We start from the raw sequence: 22,608 nt of genomic DNA on the forward strand, positions 1-22,608 counted from the left end.
TGTTTCGGAATAACCTCTTCCACTACTAGAATGTCCTCTCCCACAAGAATTTCTTTGTCATGTTTTTGAATTATTTTCTTAATGTCTATTCAACTTCTCTTGTGCCTTCAAAACATACTAGTACGCTTCTATTGTTTGCAACTTAGTTAGACTTATTTCATCTTCTGAGCACAAACGTGGACTAATTACTCACCTTGACACTTTCTCAACATCATATTTTACATGTCCCTCTTGTATACCGAATCTATAAAATTGTTTTGTATAGTCTTTGATACTAGACTTTCTTTGCTTTATGTTTAGTTACTTATGAAAAAAACTTTGTTAACAAGACCCTCTCTTTCATGTTATTTATCTTTCTAGCCAAAGATTTTTATCTCCGAGTTTTATTTTCTTTGTCATTTTGTTTACAAGTGACCTCACCATAGGAACACATCCTTTTAGTTTGGTACAAATACACCTCACCTTTCTATTATGTTTAGTTCCTCAAACTCGAAGTCTCTCTCCATCTTAGATATTGTATCCATATGTTATTTGGGATTTAAACTTCCAATTTAATTGGGAACACCAATCCTTTGTCTACTATGGATTTTATCTATTGCCGTGAAATTTATTTATTTTTCTTGGTCTACTCCATTGTCATTTGATTTATTTCCTTCTAACAAATTTCTTCTTCGTCTTGAATGACATCTATAACATGTACTTGTCTTCTTTGTGCTGCTACTAATACTTTTAATCTCATCACCTCATGGGGCACCTCTTCAACCACGTCATTTGTGTGCCATGTCTTTTGAAGTCCTCTATAGAAACAACTTTCCTCTCTTCTCTTCCTACAACAAATTTCTTGAACGACTTATTCTCCAGACATGATCACAAAATTGGTTCTTCACAATAACTGATTCATGAAAATTACTTGCTTTGATACCACTTGGTGTAGATGGTATTGAGTCCCTTGCTAGGCTACCCAATCACGTAGCCTTCAGAAACAATAGTTTCAAAGTTTGGATTACATAAACAACAATGAAATCTTATTTGACTTGCAACTTTGTAGGATTTCAGATCAACATTCAAGCATGCATGCCCTTCAACCTTATTCTCTCTTCTCTACATTTAAGCATACATGCCCTTCAACCTTATTCTCTCTTCTCTGAACTTTCTTCTCCAAATTGTTAGCCCACACAATTGTCAAATCTCTCTTCCAATTATACATTTGTATGTGCTAGTTCAGTTGTTCCACAAGAGATTCAAGAACTTATTTAAATGGCTCATTGACATATTATCACATGTCACTGTGTAACATGATGCCTATTGTCTTTTTCCTTCTTCTAGAGGGTTTTTGACGCATTCTCCTTGCTACTGAGCCCTTCTATGTACAAAAGGATCTTTGTTAGTTGTTCCTATATTAATAGGAATTCAGTTTTCTCCTAGCAAGAGTTTGGAACCCTCTCTCTCTCTCTCTCACTCTTTCAATTTGGCTTAGTTGCTTAGTTGGGGTTTCTAAGGTCATTAGGAAGTCATGCTTTTCCTCCATTGTCATTAGAGGTAAGAACCTTGTTGAGAACTTGACACTTTTTCTTTTGTTGGGGTATTGAGAGTCGCTGTGAGCTTGTACCTTTTCCTTCAATCATTGTGGCTATGAACTTCTTCTAGAACCCGTGCAATTTATTTGCTTGTTGGTGATTGTGCTTTGAACTAGAATTTGTCAAATTTCCATTAGTTCTTTGTACTTTGACACCTCCCATTTGAAGTTTTATTGAAGTTTTGCTGATTCATTATTAACGATTGAGGGGTTTTGAGGGAACTTGGAACTCATTGGGAGTTCTGACTTTTGAGAACTCACTCATGCTCTAATTTGAGACACTTAAAGAATCAACTGAGTCTTCATCATGTTGGAGGCTGTCAACCATGTTGGAGTTTTGTAGGATATTAGGAATTTCGTAGAAAAAGTGTGAAGTCATAGTTGGATTTTGAACTAGGAGTAGGAACTATCATGGGTTACCAAGGTTATTTTGTGACCGGGCATAACATGCCAATTTAGGTTCAAATTCCACTAAATTGAAACTTCAACTACTCATTTAGCCCTTCTATTGTATAAACTTCTTGGCAAAAATTCAATCAAAATTTCCTCCTACATCAGCTCACCAAAATTTAGCAGAAAGGCAAGGCAAATAAGGAATTAAGGAGTGACACAAGAGTGCTTTCAAGATGCTCTTGCATCCCTTTTTAAAGTGATAATAATTTTCTTGGGCATTACACATTCATAGCAAAATTCCCAATAAATATTATGGTTTTAGTTACAAACTTTATTGCCCTTAAAAAAGTTTTAATATGACATAAAAGTGCATCTATTTCATCTATCACATTTAATGGTCAATTATATTGTATCTCCTCCATTACGAAATATAAATTTTTCTTTTTCTCCTTTATTACAAAAGGTGACTTTATATCTTCTTTAACTTGGGGTAAAAGTTGTATAACATGTTACAAGTGTGGTTGCAGTTGCACCAAAAGATTGACCTGCCAATGTCTAATATAACCACTAGACTTATAGAACCCACATGAGGTTGTTAGTCCCTCATCATGAATCTCAAGGGGATCGCTGACCATTTTGCTAGCAATCTCTCCTCAACGTTACTTGAGGGGATTTGAACTTGTAACTAAGCTTTGATACCACTTGTTTTAATTGCAGTTTCCGTTGCACCAAAAGATCGACCTGTCAATTCCCAATCGCTAGACTTATAGAATCCAGAGGAGTCCCTAGTCACAAATCCCGAGGGAAACACTGACCATTTTGCCAACATATATGGATAATGAATGCATTGCTAAATTATTTTAATAGTCTTGTGTTAATCCAAATTTGGGGTGCATGTCTTGAGAGGTTTCTTTTGAAACTAGTAAGCAAAAAGTATCCATAGAGTATAACATGCTTTGCATCCAGGTCATATGAATTAAGTTACTATAGTGTATATTTCAAAGGATTAGACTATTATAGTGTATATTTCAAAGGATTAGACTATTATCTATCTTGTTGTTTAATAGAGGCATGGGTGTGTTAGGGTATTTGATAATCTAAACATGAAAGAAAAAAGGAAAAAGTTAGTTCAATTGCAAAGGAGTCACAAGTATAAATGAGTAGATTGAATGTAAATTATTTGTCTTGCAAAGTCGTTTTTTGGGTCCCAAGGTTTAGAGTTAATTCTAAATCTTATAAATTTTTTGGTCCAGTTTATTTTGAAGGGTGCTATGCTATGGAATCTACTTTAGGTCATACATAAGTCATTAGTTGGCACAAGTTTTGTCTTTGATCCACCTCTTGAATGCGTTCAATCTAGGAGGCAAGTTCTAATAAAATTCATCATAGATGCAAATATCCAATAGGACTGTATCTGTATTCTGCAATTTATCAAGAACAGTTCAACAAGCAGTAGTAGAACACACTTGAAAGTTGAAACAATATTATAATGCATAATATCTTATGCAACTCATAATTTACTAGGATGTGATTCTGTGACTAATAAGGAAAAGAAAATAAAAGTTGTAATATCTGCAATTTGTCAACATAAGTCAATGGGTCTCAAAAGTACATTCTGGCCGTGCCAGTGTAAGAAAGAATGCCACATCTCAATAAGTGATGAAGACAAAAGCTAAAAGAGTCAAAACAATCATAAGCACTAAACAAGGTTTGAACCTAAGCTTGGTGAACCTCTGCCTAGAAGAGTGACCTGTAAACCTCTGAGCAAGACAAAGCACTTACGTTTCCAGTACTTTTTAGCTCAAGTGCTTATCTATTTCTTCTACTAATAGATATTGGTTGTGGTCTAAAATATGGTGCTCTCATCCCACTTGATTCACAGGTTTGTGATCCCAATAACCGCTGGTATCTAGCAGATAATGGAGCTCAGCCAGGAGATGTTTTGTTGCTGACAGGTAGGGCACTTAGTCATGCAACTGCAGGTCTCCGTCATGCTGCTTCATATAGAGTAATTCCTGATTTTCTTCCAGGCTCTGGAATGGGTGGAAGGTTAGTTAATTACATATTATGTCTTTTCGTTTGTGGTTACGATTGTAAAAGGCCCTATCCATTCATCATTTCTAGTTGTATGAAGGCTCTGTCTTGTGTGAGTCCCCAACTTCCTCTATGAAACACTAAAGCTAAGCATTTCATTTTGGTGCTCTTATAGGACATCTTTGGCTTTTAGGCTTATGCCACAGAACAATGCTATCTTGGATTGCTCTCCAATATCAGATGCAGGTCATATTGTTCCCCAGAGCTATGGTGCAATCAGTGTAAGCCAATTTATGGATGATTTGATGGCCGAGGAGGCTGGAATGAGCACTGGTTCAGATAGCACTTTGGTAAGCTGCTTTTAAAACCTTGTAGTTTTTTGTCAGAGACATGATTCTTTTTGTACTTTGTACTTTATTTAAATGATTTTGATTTGAAAACAAAAGAGGATTTACCAAATATGGTATTTAGTTTTACCTTTTTTACAGGCATAATTGGATTATCATTAACCTTCTACCAAATATTGTTAAAGTAAACATAGTCTTAAAATCTATCTATCTTTTATTTATGGAACTTAAGGCTGAATATTTATTTCATTAAATTGATTAGTTAATAATTGAATTTATAATACACCAGCTTCATCAAAGATAATACTCAGGTAATTGATTGTCAGTTTCATGTAATGACATTTGAATGGAGAGGACCGATTTTAAGTTACAATTCTTGAACACTAGACATTTGTATCACTTTCATTGCCTTACATTTGTAGCTTTACCAGAGGATCGAAAAATGTCCATATTTCATATTATCTATAATAAAACCTGTAATAAACCATAATATGTGGATAGGTGAACATATGGTATGGAGAGGGCTTTGCCCTCATTTTTGAGGGCCTGTGATTGGTTTTTGGCTCGAAGATGTAAAAATATAGAGAAATTTAGAAAATACTATTTTCGTAGATAGCAATCAGATAAGGCATGGACAGTTTCAATAAAGAGTTCTGGATGATCAAGAATGATTTTAGGCTAAATTCTTGAGCACAAAACATTTCTCTTGTTTGCCTTCCTTTGCTAGCTATATAAGGGATCCAAAAGCGTGCTGATGGGTAGGGCTTATAATACGGGGATGGGTATTAGGCGCATGTGAGGGGATCATTGCCTCAGTTGGAGGGCTTATGAGGGGCTTTTGACATAAGTATAAAAAGATAGAGAAATTTATGAAATAATAGTTTTTAATTAGCGAGTCACAAACAAATAATTAAATTAAGATTAGCTTAATCAAGACTGATTAACATTCAAAATTCTTGTTACTAATTCAATACAAATTTAATTAGAAAATGTTTACTCTCTGCTGTTATCCAGCTCTTTTTTGCTCCAAAATAAAACTTTTATTCTGTGTGTTGATGTTTCGGTAGCTTTAGTAGGATAAACCTGTGACACCAAAGAGAAATTAATATAATTACAAACATATATATACACACAACTATAATTAAGTTTGCCATTATATTAATTATATTGATGAATAGACATGTCTCATGAAAGGACATTTCTCTTCTCTTGGTTTATTCCACATACAAAAACAAGAGGACACTGCCATTTGGAGAGTACATACCAGACACTATGGCAGTGCTATTACATCTGCAGCTGTCCTAAGAAAAACATGATGATAATAGAGCAGTTCGATCTTAGGGATCGAAGTTGGGATCTGACTTTGAGAAGAAAATGATCAAAGAAAGAAATGATCAGACCTCCTCTATATCATACTTTGATTATTGAACTTCCTCTATACAAATTTACATCTGTATGCAGCAATTGATTATGATCACCAGATGCATGGAAATTGGTGATTGGAAGCACAGATTATAACAATAATAATAATAAAAAAACCCTTTTTCTTTTCCTTGATCGGTGTACAGTGATTATATGCAGGATTGTTGAAATATCCCTAGTAGATATTTACCCGATTTCTTTCTCAAGATAATATTCAGAACATAAACATATGAAGCTGCATTATAAAACCATAGATTCTCAAAAAATACCTTGAATTAAGCTATTGCATTATACATCAGCAATACAATAACCAGCATTCAAATGGTCTTAATCTTAAACACAATTTTACAATCAGATTGGAACACTAAGAAAAGAACCTGTAAGCACACGCGAGACACTTGATGTGACGTCTCCACGGACAATGGGTTTGTGTCCACTATCTACTGGCACGAGGGGCTACGTCCGCACGCTAGCTGAAAGCTGAAGCTTTGTGAATAACTGTCGCAAAAGAGAAACTGAAATCTGAATCATAAACCAAACATATCTTAATTAATGAGTCTCTCTCCTTTTAATCTACAAAGCTATGACTCTTCGACTCCCTTCTTGGCTTTTTGTCTCATCTCCCCTTGTCATTTTTTAGCCCACTTTATAATACCAAATTGACCTTTTATAATTTTAATCCATGCTCTCAAAGTCAATTTTAATATTTTATGAATGTCTTTAAATTTTCTAATGTCCCAAAAAGGGGACATTACAAATCTTCCCTCCTCAAGATTGCTTGTCTTCAAGCAATCAACACTAGGATCCCATATGAATCGACAGGTAGCCCAATCTAAGAACAAATCTTGCCACACTGTGAAGCAAGGTGTCCAAATGCAACCCATTCATCAACTAGATCCTTGGATCCCATATTAATCTATGAAATATCGCTGCATTTGTAGGCTGTACAACTCTGATTATCATCGCATCCAGTTTCAAACTGAGTAGAACTACAACAAAATCCTCAACAAGCCATAGATACATATGGTCAACACTTGGATCCCAAACCATGTTGTCATGACCAGCTGACATGATGAGGTAGAAATGTATTGAGCTATGTATAACCCAGTGGATGGTGACGACTTGACCTAAATAATTGATGTAAGAAACAAACTGCTCAAAAGCTGAAAATAATACCGTGGGCGCATCAAATACCATACTGTAGTCATCAATCTGGAGAACCCCTAAGTACATAGGTGTTATGAGTAAGAATGAAGCTGAAAACCCATTCCCTATGATTGAAACATCACTCTCATCAATACTCCACCAAGATCTATTCAATAGCTGATATGTGAAATCCATCCAACTCCCATATGGGTTGAAATCGGGAACCATATTTGGGCTGATCAAAGGATGAGCAACTGTAGTCAATTCACCACATCAGTGACCAAGATTCACTGCTAGGGATTGTATCTGGATCTAATATTCTTAAGTCACGATCATCTTTTTCATGACAATAAAAAAGAGTTACCTCGTTTATCTCAAAAAGGGGATTATTGGAAGTCCAATCAGCATTTACTTCAAACATGGGGTTGTCTACAAGCTGTATGTGATCTGAAATTTTGGTACTTGATTTTTTGGGACAACTATCCAAGTCATAAGTCTGCTGAATGCTATCAAGTTCATCCATTAATGCTTGGAAAAACTCTTGCCTCTCTCTATTCTCATGTTCCCGTAAATTATTCAGAATCCTAACCTGATATTCTGCTTCCTGAAGAGAAATCTGAGTATCATCCAATGCCTCATGAGCATGCTTAAGCTCCCTGTTGAGCTCCATAATCTCATTCCTTTCTTTATTCAACTGATCAACATATATTCCAGCAACCTTAAGGATATAATCCCCGTCAGAAAGCAAGCATAAATAATTTGACTTCATAGATTCAAGGGCTGTTTTGACTACTTGCAAATCAGCAACATGCCAATTTCGTTCCATTCCCCTTTGAGCCTTCCTATAGAGATCCTCAACCATCCAGTGAGTGTTGTCATAACGTACCAAAGATGCCACAACCATGTCTTCACTAACCTTCAGCTGGTTCTTTAAGACATGCATCTCATTATTGTCATGTTGATACAACTTATCTTCTTGTAGTGTCATCTTGGACTGTTCAGGGAAGTTAATATCATGCGTATACGAAACATATGGTTCATCATACAAAGAAACTAGCATGCTGTTACTTTGAGTACAACCGACCTCATCAACATGTTTGTCAAAGCTAACCTCCAAATCACCATCGTAGAAACTTGTATGTTCCTTATCCACATTTGAAATAATCTTATCTACATTTTTCCCTGCGCTAGTCTGAATTTCATTTGCCTCTTCTTCGTTATTACGATTCCCACAAACAGGATCGGGTGTAATAGTGTCCTCACATGTCGAGCAAATATGTTCCTGCCTCATAGGGATTACTTTAAATTGTAAATCCTTTAAGTTTTTCACTATCAATTACAAAACTTTCTTCATCACCACATCATTGTAGGCTATTGTAGGAGATGTTATTCGCATGATCTCATTGAGACAAAAAGCAACCCCAAGGTTAACTCGTTTATCTAGATGCTCCATAAAGCTGAGCTGGGCCAAGGTCACCATTAAAGGTTTTAAAGCCCAATTTAAGAGTTTACAATCTACCTTCTCTACATTGGTCAAATAAGTTTCTCTTTCAATTTGGAGATAATATTATTTGAGGATTCCTTGTTTTCTAGTTGCAATCCAACTATGTATAGCCGACCCAATTGTTTTTCTTTCTGCAAATTTCTCAGCTGTTCATCATTAAAGGTGTCATTAAATTCTGAAAAAAACACTTGATTTTTCAAACTTTCCATGACTGCTTCAATTACCTGAGTTTTGCTTGATTAAAGAATGTAGATCCTTCTGTAGTGACTATTGGGGTTTGAGTGCCTGTGTTTAAATTTTGCTAACACTGCTTGCTTATTGCTTGTGTGTTTCAAATTGCCATGAGAGATCAATTACATGCACAGTAACGAGTTTGTTTTTAATTACAACAAGGTAAGCTGCAAGGCAATTCACAGTTAATATTTCTCACAAAAGCTGCTGAAAAAAGGATTTGTGTAAGGAGGCTCATGGCAAAGCTTGTGCTGAATGTTCCAATGTGTTGTTTAGTGTCAACACATCTTGTTGCTTCTGGTGTATTTGCACTCTCCTATTACCTTGTACTAGCACTCCTTTGTTGGTGTAACCAATTGTATCCTCCTTCCCAACGTTATCTACTGCAAAGTATGATCAAGTGTAATGGTGTTTACCTCTTCCTCAAAATCAATTATCCCATGCTGAACTAGACCCACATTGCGGTAATATCCAATCACAACGTTTTTTGATTACATATTGTGTCACCCAAAATAATAACCAAATCTTTCTTGTATGGAGGGAGCTTGATAAGCTTTGAGATATTCGTCACACATAGATGCTATGCCTAAGTTGATTGTGATGATCTTTTACCAATCTTCAGGTTGTACATGATTACAACACCTTCGACTTGTGGGCTGTGCAAGAATTGTGTTAAGTTTGGTGGAAGAGCATACATTTCCAGCTACCTACGATTTTACTTTGATGACAATTAACAACCTTCAATCTTTCTCCTTAGTCGATTACACGTTGGTATCCCAACCGTAAGATTTTCACTGCTGACTGTCTCCTCATGTTACTCCAGCGCTTTGCAAAAAGATGAGTTCAAACTCCAACTGCTGACGGCTCAACTTTAGCTCCCAATTGTTTGGAAAGATCTCACAAAGCACAGATACAGTGTGTTATAAATGAACTGCTAAGTAGTGTATAGACCCGATTTTCACCAATTGTAGGGTGTCTTTGTTGAGGATTGAATGTTCTTATTGCGGCCGTAGGAAGACCTCTGTCACACCACCTTCGAATGCTCTCAACCCTTGTCCCTGATGCTACACAAAGGTAACACCTGAACCGCTACTTGTATAGCCTTTGGCCCGTGGATGTTCTCGTGATTGAAGATTGTGAGGTTCACGTTCTGTTGAGCAAGGGACACCCGCTGTGATTTCCAAACTTCACGATAATGCTGCAGTGTACTTTAACTCGAGACTGTCTTGCCTTACGGTTTCTTGGAGTGTGACGATAACTCTTCGTAACTCTCTCCTTCAAGGTAGACAATGATTAAGAATTAAGAAACTGCCATACATTATTCACCGAATTATCCTATATACATTGTGCTCATCTAATCAATCCTGTCACTCATCCGTTACCTCCAGATTTGCAAAAGCTGTAGATGGGTATCAATGATGCCATGTTGCCTAGAGTTATAAAACGGTTCCTTTAAATTACCCTCGACAGTTATTAATCTGTTGTCGTTACTCCTTAACTCGTCAACTATTCCACTTTGACATTGTATGTGCGGAGTAGCCCGACTTCACTTCTTCGACAACTTCACAGGAATCATAGACTTGTAGTTTATTTTTTCTAAAACTTTGCTTAGACCATAGACTCATAGTAGATGTTCTCTGTCAAACCTTGGCCAAATTCATTCTTTTCACTTCCACAACAAAAGGCGCAAGTGTAACACTTAAGATCGATAATAGGTAGTAGAAAAGACTCACTTTACACCAAGAAACAATTCTTACTGAGTCCAATCACCATCGATATCACTAAACTTCAAGAAATCTTCCTCTAGTCACGCCAAAAATTTGAATATTAACGCCCTTGCAATTTTGTCTTCAACTATTGCGGTTCAACCTAGAATGTACATCCATAATTGAAGAATGGTTCACTTAAATTTGCCTTCTCCCTCATCAAATATACCACTCCAACTTGGATGAAGGAATGTTGAATAGACGCCTACATAGACCCCATTAACAACACTGAATTTCAGCTCACAACAATACTCGAACCTTAAGTTCAATTTCACTAATCTTCAACAATGGTTGACCTACACCTCTCGAGTAGGATCAAGTTTCTAGCTTTGGAAGCTAGACCAACATCCTCTGAGTGCTTGAACATTTGAAACCGACCCAAAAAATATTAAATTTCTTTATCATTTGAAAACCTTTATTCTGGAATCTTGGCTTTTGCCCAAAAACTCTATTACAAAAACCACTCTTCTTGAAGATATTAATGAAAGCTTCTCCTCCTGTGTGGCACAACTACCACATATAAAATATATTCCAATCTTTTCGCTAGTCGGTATAGATAAGTCTCTCGCAAACATTAACAACATGAAAATAAAACTTAATGCCACCATGCAACCCTATTTATCACAAATATTAAATGGGAAATTATAGTGAAGTGGACTGCTGGACAGTCCCACTTAAATCATTTTTCATTCGAATTTTAATTTGCTCCGCAGCTTATGTGAAAAGTAGCCATATTATTGATGTTCGTAAAGCTTAATTCCTTACTTGAATATAGGACAAATATTTCAATAGTTCCAACTGTAATTTTTCTGTGGTAACTTCAAGGCAAAATCAGAGGTGTGATATAGCTACTATAATATGTGGACCAAAGTAACGAGAATCGGAATTGTATCGGAATTGGCACGGCTGAATCGAATCGTGAATCGGGGGTGAATCGCCAGTGAATCGGCGATGAATCGGCAAATTTGAAAAACCCTTTAAATGTAGAGATTTTAACAATTTAAGACTTATTTCATGCACCCTTTATTGAATATAATTTAAACACACTATAACATCATCAAATAGAAGTTAAAACTTAACATACATAAACATGAAACATAAAATCCATCACATATGTAACTATGTTATCATTATGTACTAAAATGTAAATTTTAGGCTAGCTGAAGTAAATAAAAATCAAATGATCATAATGATCCAAATCATAGAATGTATGTAAGATGAAATCATGTAGATCTATAAGACATCAAATCATAAATGTATGTATAAATCTAAGATGAAGATCCATGAAAGTTTGAAACGTATGTCTATCAGTGATTCGGTATCATTATCAATATCTATACAGTGTAAACAAAATATAAAAACAAGGCTCCAGCTCAAGCCTCTTCTTCTCTCTCACTTTTCCTTTCTTCTACTCATGCTTAACAAATAGAAGGCCCTTTAGGGTTATAACAAAGAGAGTAGGTCAAAAAGAAAGTAAAAAAAACAAGTTATTTTTTTAAAATTTACAACTCCATACTTTTTTGGCCACAAGTGATTTCTTGCCGATTTTTTCATCCGATTCATGCGATTTTTTTGATGAATTGCCGCTACTGGCGATTCATGCGATTCATCCAAAAAAATCGGGTGTGGCGATTCTCGACTCCAAAAAAATCGCCCACCTTGAATCTTATCGCTGAATCGCCGATTCACGCGATTTTCAAGCGATTCTCGTTACTATGATGTGGACACATATTGACCAAAGTGTGCTCAGCAAATCTCAAAAAAATAGATTTTTCAATAGTTGAGCTTAGTGGATTTTGAAACTGACGTTTCTATACGCTTTTGTTTGTGATATATTCTTGAGAACTGTAAATACATATTAATCCCTTTTTAAATCTGTAACTTTATTACTGATGAAACCTGACTATACCCAACAGGATGGCAGGGTCATAGCTCTGATACCACTGAAATATCCCTAGTAGATATTTATCCGATTTTTTTCTCAAGATAATATTCAGAACATAAACATATGAAGTTGCATTATAAAACCAATAATATAAAGCATAGATTCTCAGAAAATACCTTGAATTAAGCTATTGCATTATACATCAGCAATACAATAACTAGCTTTCAAATGGTCCAATCTTAAACATAGTTTTACAATCAGATTGGAACACTAAGAAATGAACCTATAAGCACACACGAGACACCTGATGTGACGTCTCCATTAACAATGGGTTTGCATTCACTGTCTATTGGCACGAGGGGCTATGTCCTCATGTTGGCTGAAAGTTGAAGCTTTCTAAATAACTCTCGCAAGAGAGAAACTGAAATCTAAATCATAAACCAAGCATATCTGAATGAATGAGTCTCTCTCTTTTTAATCCACAAAGCTGTGACTCTTTGACTCCCTTCCTGGCTTTTCATTTTATCTCCCCTTGTCATTTTAGCCCCACTTTATAATACTGAATTGACCTTTTATAATTTTAATCCATGCTCTTAAAGTCAATTTTAATATTTTATGAATATGTCTTTAAATTTTCTGATGTCCCAAAAAGGGGACATTACAATTGTGCATTGCTTAGTTACATAAGAAGATTGTAACAAGATCCTTTGTAATCGTGCTTAGTCAAACCAATGAACGTAGGTCGTCGTCTATTCTTCATGTGATTGATTCTCCATCCTTCGTACATATAGCAACCTCTATAGGATGTATTTAGATCATTATTGTAGAGGATGGTAATAAAATTGCAGCATCTTGACCTTTTATAATTTTAATCCATGCTCTCAAAGTCAATTTTAATATTTTATGAATATGTCTTTAAATTTTCTAATGTCCCAAAAAGGGGACATTACAATTTTGCATTGCTTAGTCACATAAGAAGATTGCAACAAGATCCTTTGTAACTGTGCTCAGTCAAACCAGTGAACGTAGGTCGTCATCTATTCTTTAATCATGTGATTGATTCTCCATCCTTCATACATATAGAAACCTCTATAGAATGTATTTAGACCATTATTGTAGAGGATGGTAATAAAATTATTACAAGGTAATTGGTAAATACTTGCTTATTAATAACAGAGACCGAAAGGTCAATTTATACAAAAGGAAGAGATGATGTTTCCTTAGGAAACGATCGTAAAGAATAGAAACATTCTATTCCAGAGAAAGCAAAAAACGAAAGCAAACTAAAGCTAAAGATATTTACAAGATAACCATTAACTAATAATAGACGTCTTATCTATTATTGTAATACCCTCCCTTAATGGTTAATCTATCTAACACACCAAGCTGTCCTCTGAATTTGACAAACTTATCAGGACCAAGAGGCTTGGTGAGAATGTCTGCAGTCTGATCTGAGGTAGGAACATACTGCAGATCTATAGTCCCATCTTCAACCAGCTGTCGTATGTAATGACAATGAACATCCACATGCTTGGTTCGTTCATGGAAGACTGGATTCCGTGCTAACTTGATAATGCCTTCGTTATCAACAAACAGAGTAGTCGGTCCTGCTGGTGACATCTGCATATCCCCAAGCATCCGACGAAGCCAGACAGCTTCACATCCTGCCTTAACAGTCGCTCTATATTCAGCCTCTGTAGAAGAGAGAGAAACTGCCTGCTGCTTCTTGCTGGTCCATGTGACTGCACCGGATCGCAAACTGAACACATATCCAGATGTTGACTTTTTATCGTCAATAGAGCCTGCCCAATCTGAATCTGTGAACCCACTGAGTTTAGGATTAGAACTCCGAGAATACAGAAGTCCATAATCAGAAGTGCCTTTCACATAACGAAGCACACGCTTTGCTGCCATCCAATGATCAGCCTTAGGAGCTGTCATAAAGCGTGAAATATAGCTGACTGCGAAGCTGATATCAGGCCTAGTAGTAGATAGGTAGATGAGGCTGCCTACTAGTTGCCTATACGTAGTATCATCAACGGAAGGAGAATCAGACTTGGCTGATAACTTGAGACCTTTCTCCATAGGTGTAGATGCAGGTTTGCAATCCTGCATTCGGCATTTGTCTAACAAGGCTCTGGCATATTTGGACTGAGAGATGAATATACCAGAAGACTGTTGCCAAACTTCAACACCTAAGCAATAATGCATGAGCCCAAGGTCAGTCATATCAAAAGACTGGCATAAGTGTTGTTTGATTCCCTGAATCAAAGATGCCAAACTGCCAGTGATGATCAGATCATCCACATAGATAACCAGAAGGATGATGTCACTGCCAGTAGTCTTGATGTACAGATTTGAGTCTGAAGAACTCCTCTTGAAGCCTTGATCACTGAGGTACGTATCAATCTTGATGTACCATGCTCGAGGGGCCTGCTTCAAACCATAGAGAGCTTTTACCAATCTGAGAACCTGATGGTCTTTACCAGCAACCTTGAAACCAGGAGGCTGCGTCATGTAGACCTCTTCATGGAGATCACCATTCAGGAAAGCACTCTTTACGTCCATCTGATGGACCTCCCAGCCAAACTGTGCTGCCATGGCTAGGACTAATCTGATGGTGCTCATCTTTGCAGTAGGAGCAAAGGTCTCCTCATAATCAATGCCCTGACGCTGAGAAAAGCCCTTTGCCACTAAACAAGCTTTGTACTTATCCAAAGTACCATCTGATTTGTATTTGATTTTGTAGACCCATTTGCAGCTAATGGGTTTCTTCCCTGGGGGAAGATCAGAAAGGACCCAAGTGTTGTTCTTCAGCAGGCTCTGGTGTTCAGATTGCATGGCCTGTTCTCACTCTGGAATTCCTTTAGCCTCGGAATATGTTTGAGGTTCAAACACACTGTGAATGTTGGCCATAAGAGCAAAGTTAACAGAATCTATAGTTTTGCTCTTTTTCCGAGTAGTTCTCCCATCAATGAGCTCATCATCATGAAGATCAGCAAGTGTCTTAGCCCACCACTTAGGCCGGAGAGGAGAATGACCAACAGTAGTACTAGGAGATGCTTGATCAGCAGGATCCTGATCAGAAGAATTTGGATCAAACTCAGGTGAAGCATCTTCAAAATGAGGTGATCCTGCAGGAGAAGCCGGAGGTGGCTGTACAGGTATCACTGGCAGGACTGGAGCTGTAGGAGCTACTGGAGCCCTCCCATCAGGTGGACCTAATGGAAGCCGAACTCCCAAATCATGAACCTGCATAGGCTGGTCTGCTGGATCAGGAACAGGAGAAACAGGCATGAATGGTCCTCGCTGCTCATCAAAGACTACATCGCGGCTGTATATGAGACGAGATGTCTCAACATCAATAAGGCGGTAGGCTTTGTGAAGACTGCTATATCCAGCAAGCATCAGTTTCTGACTCTTGGCATCCAACTTGGTGCGTGAAGCATCAGGGATCCAAACAAAAGCAAGAGAGCCAAAAACCTTCAGGTGACTGATTCTGGGCTTGCGACCTGACCAGGCCTCTTCTGGAGTTTTACCTTTGACCGCCATTGTGGGTGACCGGTTCAACAGATAAACTGCAGTGTTAACTGCTTCTGCCCAAAAACGCTTCGGAACATGTCTGTGTTCGAGCATGGAACGAGCCATCTCGGTGATTGTCCTGTTCCGACGTTCAACTACACTGTTCTGTTGTGGCGTGTGGGGTGTGGTGAACTGGCGTTGGATGCCATGTGTATCCAAGAAGCTGGAGAAAACATTAGAACAAAATTCCCCCCCATTGTCTGATCTAAGAGTAATAATAGATTTCCCAGACTCTTTTTCAACTAAGGGTTTAAACTTCTGAAATACAATAAATGCATCAGATTTCTTTTTAAGGAAATACACCCACATTTTTCTACTGAAATCATCTACAAACAACAGAAAATACTTGTACCCAAGAACAGAAGGAGTGGCCATAGGGCTGCAAATATCAGCATGAACAAGCTGAAGTACTTGAGAAGCTCGCCAAGAATCGCCACTGGGGAAAGGTGTGCGATGTTGCTTCCCAGCCTGACATGCGTCACAAACTCCAAGGTGTTGGGTTTGAATCTCTGGCAAACCAAGAACAAGCTCATACCGAGCAAGTTGTGAGAGATAATGCACATTTAAGTGCCCATATCGCTGATGCCAAAGTGAGCTGATGGAAGATCGCCGAACAGCCATAGCTAAGTCCTGAGAATCACCAGAATCAGTAAGTCTGAAAAGACCATGATCCTCAAGACCAACTGCAATAGTAGACTTAGTCGCCCGATCAGTGATGGTGCACTGATGTGAACTGAAGGTGACTGCCAAGTGTGGAGAATGTCGCAGCAACTGACTGACCGAGAGTAGATTTAGTTCCATCCCTGGAACGTAGTACACATCAAGGAATATGAGCTTCCTCCCAACAGACTGAATTTGAATGTTGCCTTTACCAACAACCGTGTACTCTTCTCCACCACCAAAGATAACAGAATCTGAATAAGGCTGGTAGTCAGTAAACCAGTCTCTGCGGTGAGTGAAATGTCGAGAGGCACCTGAATCAATGTACCAGGCAGATGACTGTACATGATCTGCAGGTCTTTTAGCCATGAAGGCATAAAAGGCAGATTCCACCTGCTCAGTGTGCTCTGCATTGTTCGCTTTGGGTTGCGAACCTGATTGCTTAGACTGGGCAGCTAAGCGTTTCCGACATGCAACCTTCATGTGACCATACTTGTGGCAATAGTTGCATTGAATGTTCTTCTTTTTGGTACCATTGGACGCTGGAGCAGAAGACTTCTGCTGAGATGGTTGCTGAAACTTGCCCTTATCCTTCTGAAAGGATTTCGCAGCAAAGGCTTGCTCAGTGGAGGTGGAACTAGAGCTGCTACCGAACTGTTGTTTCCACCGATCTTGCTGAAGTAGCAGGGTGCAGAGATCAGTGAACTTTAGATCAACACCAGTAGATGTGATGTTGAGAGTCTCGATAAAATGCTCATAGGAATTTGGTAAACTCCGAAGAGTGATTACCACAATATCCTCTTCCTCCATCTTGCGACCGATGGCAAGTAACTGATCACGGATTTCCTGAATCCGATTCAGGTGTGCCTGGAGCGAGGTGCGCTCATCCATGACAATAGAAAACAGAGTGTTTTTCAGAAAGAAGGCTCTGCTCTTGTCGGAAGTCTCATGAAGACCTTTTAGATGTGTCCAGATTTCGGCCGCTGTCTTGCCGGATGGAATCTAAGAAAGCTGGTCATCAGCTATGGATAGTTTGAGAAGCATTACTGCCTCTCGATTATTCAGATCCCATGTATCTTGATCAGGACCCGGAGAAGTCGGACGTTGCGTAACACCCAGAACAAGTTGATCAGTGTTTCGATATTCGAAGATTGCAATGATGCGTTGCTTCCAGGTTCCATAATTGTGACCATTGAATTTGGAATTATGCTCGAGCAGAATATTTGTTAGAGATGCCATAGCACGTTTTTCAATGAAAAACTGTGAAAATCTGTGAAGGCACGTTCTTTGAGGCAAAAATACGGAAGACCCAGAAAAATCAGAGAATGACCCAAAAGAGAGCTCGAAAAACCTAGAAGGAATCTGCTGTCGTTTTCTGAATCCACTGGCTCGAAAATCGAGGCACAAAAATCGAGGCACCCAGAAAAAACGGACGACAACCCAGTTGAGCTCTCGAAAAACCCACCAAGAATCTGCAAACAAAAAATTTTTTCGACCCCAAAAATTAGGGTTTCGAAAAAAAACGGCCCTAGCTGAAAAAAGCTTGAAAAAACTTCAGATTTCTTGATGAAAAATGGTCGAATCTGCTTCCCAGAGCACAATGACATACTGAGACGGCTAAGAGCATTAAGATTTGATACAGAAACATGCAGATTTTCACCCCAAAAACGCGAGTCTTCAAAAAATGGCCACGATTTCCACGCGATTTGCAGACCCGTAATTCGGGAATTTCTCCAAGCAGAAAAACCCTAGGTGGGTTTTGGAGAAATTAGCTGAAATAATTTTGGAAAAATTTAAACAAATAATTTTAAGAAGAAATTATAAATTTTTCCGAAAAAATTTAAGTATTTAGCTCTGATACCATATTACAAGGTAATTGGTAAATACTTGCTTATTAATAACAGAGACCGAAAGGTCAATTTATACAAAAGGAAGAGATGATGTTTCCTTAGGAAACGATCGTAAAGAATAGAAACATTCTATTCCAGAGAAAGCAAAAAACGAAAGCAAACTAAAGCTAAAGATATTTACAAGATAACCATTAACTAATAATAGACGTCTTATCTATTATTGTAATAAAATTGCAGCATCTATCTATCACAAATAATACAAGACAATGATATTTTGATTTGCTACGAGTCATCAAAAGACGTGGCTTTGTCATCTTGTAGATCCTTTATAAAGCACATAATGATATAGAGGGATGCAATTATCTATATTTTGGAACTAGGTAGTGGATTAAAAAAAAGGACAGCTGAGGACAACTATTATAAAAGATATAAGCTCCTTTAAATCTTGGGTTGGAAACATTACATGCGAACAGGCAGAAGCCTACAGAATAATGGTTGGATGCCAAGTCAGACTAAGTGCTAAGGAGGTCTACATTGGAATTTAGGACTGAATCCAAAATGTAATAGAAATTAATTCATGGAGGAGCCACTCCAGGTCTTTATGGGGCACAAGTAACACATATCTTGACAGGAAGAATACAATACATCATTCCAAATTACAGAGAAAAATGATTCATCATGGCCAGTGTATGTTTCACGAACCATTGTGTAGCAGCAAATAGATGTCGTTGCAATATCAAGTTCAACAATAAGGAAATTGTTTATGGTAGTGTAAAACACACGGAATACCTCCCCAGTTTCCAAAGATATTAATTATTTAGAAATCTCCATTGAAATCAGACATCATTCAACATAATTAAGTGCACATACAAGAGCTTTAAGCTTATTTAACTTTTGGGGAAAAGGAAATTAATTTTCAGCCAACATATGAAAGGGAAAGAATATATTAATGGGGGAGATCCATCGACCACGAAGGTGCCTACTCAGTAAGAGGCAAAGTTCCATCAACAATAGAAGGGAAATGAAGTCAATGACAAATAATGACACCGATGTGAAAAGTGGACCAGAAAAAGAGGGAAGTACACTGGGTGTTACCATCAGCAAACAAGAAATGCAATTTGTTTATTAAAACAAAATCATATCAAATGGTATGTTTCTTATAAAGGGAGACATTCTTTTCAAGATAAAGGAAGAAGACAAAAGAAATTTAAATGAATAAATAAGCCCTATCCAAGTATTGGAAGAGAGATAAGTATTTTTATGATTATTCACTTGAATATTGATCATGAATTTTATGTAGAATAGTGAAACATATGTGCTTGTGGCATTGACATTTCCCTTTGGAATAGTTCATTTCTATGAATTATTTGTAATGTCTTCAAGACAAATTAAGAAGGGAGGTGGTCTTGATGGTTGCAGTCATAAGATTGATGGATGAAGACAATTCTTCAAAGAGAAGACTTTCATATTTAGAGGGAGTTTGACACTTCTTCAAAGTTAAAGGAGGATTGATATAAGATTCAGAGGGAGTCAGAAACTCCATCAGAAGCATCGTTGGATGAGTAGTTCAGTTGATTGATATTCAGAGGGAGTTCAAAAGCCTTTATGTGTGACTACATGACTTTAATGGGCCTACCCCATGTGTACACGAGCAAGTGATGACTTCCAAATGATTATCACTTGTATTTGCAAAAGTTATTGAAAGGTGACAATCTTACAATAACCTAATTTTCTATTATGATGGATATCTTATGATGTCTATGTAGATCATGATAGATTATACTTTGCATGGTTGATGTTATATGGTACGATTATGAGAATGTGTGTGCACATACTTTATAAACATTTTTGAGTACATGGAAGGCCATTACACAAAGTACTTGGTGAATATCATGCAACTTGATGTTTAGGAGACCATTACTCACAATACTTGGTGAATATCTTGCATCTCAACATTCCGAAGGCTATTACTCAAAAGAGTGTTTGGTGAATATCATATATTGTTATTCTAGAGACCAATACTCAAATGTGATATCAAAATGGTGAATATTATATGTGTTGATATTCTGGAGACCATGCTTTATTGAGTACATGGTCAATATCACAAGTGTTGATATTTTGGAGACCATTACTCAGAGTTTTGGTGAATATCATATGTTGATATTCTGAAGGCTAGTACTCTTGATATCATATGTGATATCAAAATGGTGGATAGCTTCTGATCAAAGATATCTTTAAAATTTGCCATATCTAATATTATCAATGGTGTAATACGTGTTCTGTGTTTATCCTCCCTAGCTAAGAGGGAGTGTTGATGTTTTGGTAGCTTTAGTAGTATAAACTTGTGAGATCAAAGAGAAATTAATATAATTACACACACACACACACACAATTATAATTAAGTTTGCCATTATATTAATTATATTGATGAATAGGCATGTCTCATGAAAGGACATGTCCCTTCTCATGGTTTATTCCTCGTACAAATACAAGAGGACGCTGCCATTTAGAAAGTACATACCAGACATTATGGCAGTGCTATTGCATCTGCAGCTGTCCTAAGAAAAATAATGTTGTGTTTAGCCTCACTTTAGTGTTTGGTATCCTCAAATATGAAGAAGGCTCCTTGGAACCCACAGAAGCTCAAAAGGGATAAAAGACTTGTACATACTCTGACTTTTTATGGGACATGCCTCTAAATACCACGTTTTTATGGATGGCCTGGGGGCATCAGAGGACATTCTGGAGATGATCCACGTCTAGGGGATGTAGGAATATATCTCCACTAACACTGATTAAAGTAGATTTATTTTGATGTGACAATTGGAATATCTGCCTGGGACAGGGTTCAACCAAACTTTTACCTGAATACCTTCTGGGGTTACTACATGGTTCAATCTGTTTCAGCTTGGGTATTCCTCATCATGCAATATTAGCATTTTCTATTGACAGATTGCAGATATTGGATAGTAGTGGTCAGTTTTAAATTGCCAATCATTACCATGCTTTACTATTTTGATTCTGGCTCAATAATTTAGATGGGATCATTTACATAATGAGTAACAATTCCCATGTCACGCCACAATTTATATATGGATTCTGGACTACAAACTCTTTAGAATATTTTTCCACTGGTTTAATATTTCAGACTGTTATTTACTATTTATTTAATCATGCTTTCAATAAAACTGAAAACACTGATATTCTGAGAAATTTATATCCTGAAGTGTTATTCTAAATGCTTATATGGAAAGATGATTTTTATCTACTACTATTCTGATATAAGTTACTGAGTAAATCATTTTCTTTGGATTCACTTATATGAACACTGTTTGCCTGTACAAACCTTGGGTGTACCCAGGCACATGATCCATTTACTTATCTGTTTAGGGCAGGTACATCCCTCGCTGCCTAGCAATTTATATGGAAAATAGAGAACCGGAGAGGTGAAAAATGCTGTTAAAACCCTTTTGAACAAGATCTCTGCATGGATGTAAAGTTATACCTAAAGACAGATATGGAAGGAGAAACTACCATGCAGCTGCCACTAGAATTTGCCCTTGATATTGTTAATTTGTCATTTTGATTCGAAAAACAAATGGCAAGGATTTTAAAAATCAAGAATCTTGTATTTTATATCTGCCGTTTGGGAACTGATTAAAGAGGGTATCACGTGTTTTGATGTCATGCTGTCAATGTGTCAACATATACAATCAAGGATGTTTCCACATTCTGGACTCAATTGGCTTAAGATAAACAGAAATATTGACTTATTTCAAGGTGAATGTTTTTAATGATCTCTATGATATGTATAACATGCTTTGTATCATGCCAAACATCAAATGTTCAAGGAAGGTTAAAGTCTGAAACCAATTAGTAAACTTTTTAACAGTGGAACTAACAGTAACACTTTACATGTTAACTTGCAAAGTCAATATATATATGTGGGGCCAACAAGAAGCATCCGGATAAGTACATCAAGTGATTGGATCGTGAGAGTAATTTCTGTTAGCTTTTAGGGAGATATGAGCAATAAACTGTATTAAGATGATATAGAAAATAAAAGGAGACAAAACTACAATAACACAGTTTTAATGTGGTTATGTTCATCAGAGAAACAAATGTCCCGTTATTTTTTACTAGCCACCAAAGTGAAAATAACAATCTTATGATTTTTCCCACTGCAACTACTTATTTATAAAGCCTTTCTTG

The 22,608-nt window shown here is 37.1% G+C and overlaps 1 protein-coding gene across 1 annotated transcript in view; it reads left to right on the plus strand.

The window, feature by feature from the left end:
- The window catches only part of LOC149553454 (RING/U-box superfamily protein), a 74,592-nt gene that overhangs the window by 21,357 nt on the left and 30,627 nt on the right, over window positions 1–22,608 (plus strand). The window contains exons 4-5 of the mRNA XM_089788900.1: window positions 3,852–4,018; window positions 4,179–4,353. Coding sequence (XP_089645026.1) covers window positions 3,852–4,018; window positions 4,179–4,353 — 342 coding nt within the window. The remainder of the gene's footprint in view (window positions 1–3,851; window positions 4,019–4,178; window positions 4,354–22,608) is intronic.

This window comes from Cupressus sempervirens, chromosome 6 (genome assembly GCF_028749045.1).
Source record: "Cupressus sempervirens isolate cs-2001-9-10 chromosome 6, ASM2874904v1, whole genome shotgun sequence".
Taxonomy (NCBI): Eukaryota; Viridiplantae; Streptophyta; class Pinopsida; order Cupressales; family Cupressaceae; genus Cupressus; species Cupressus sempervirens.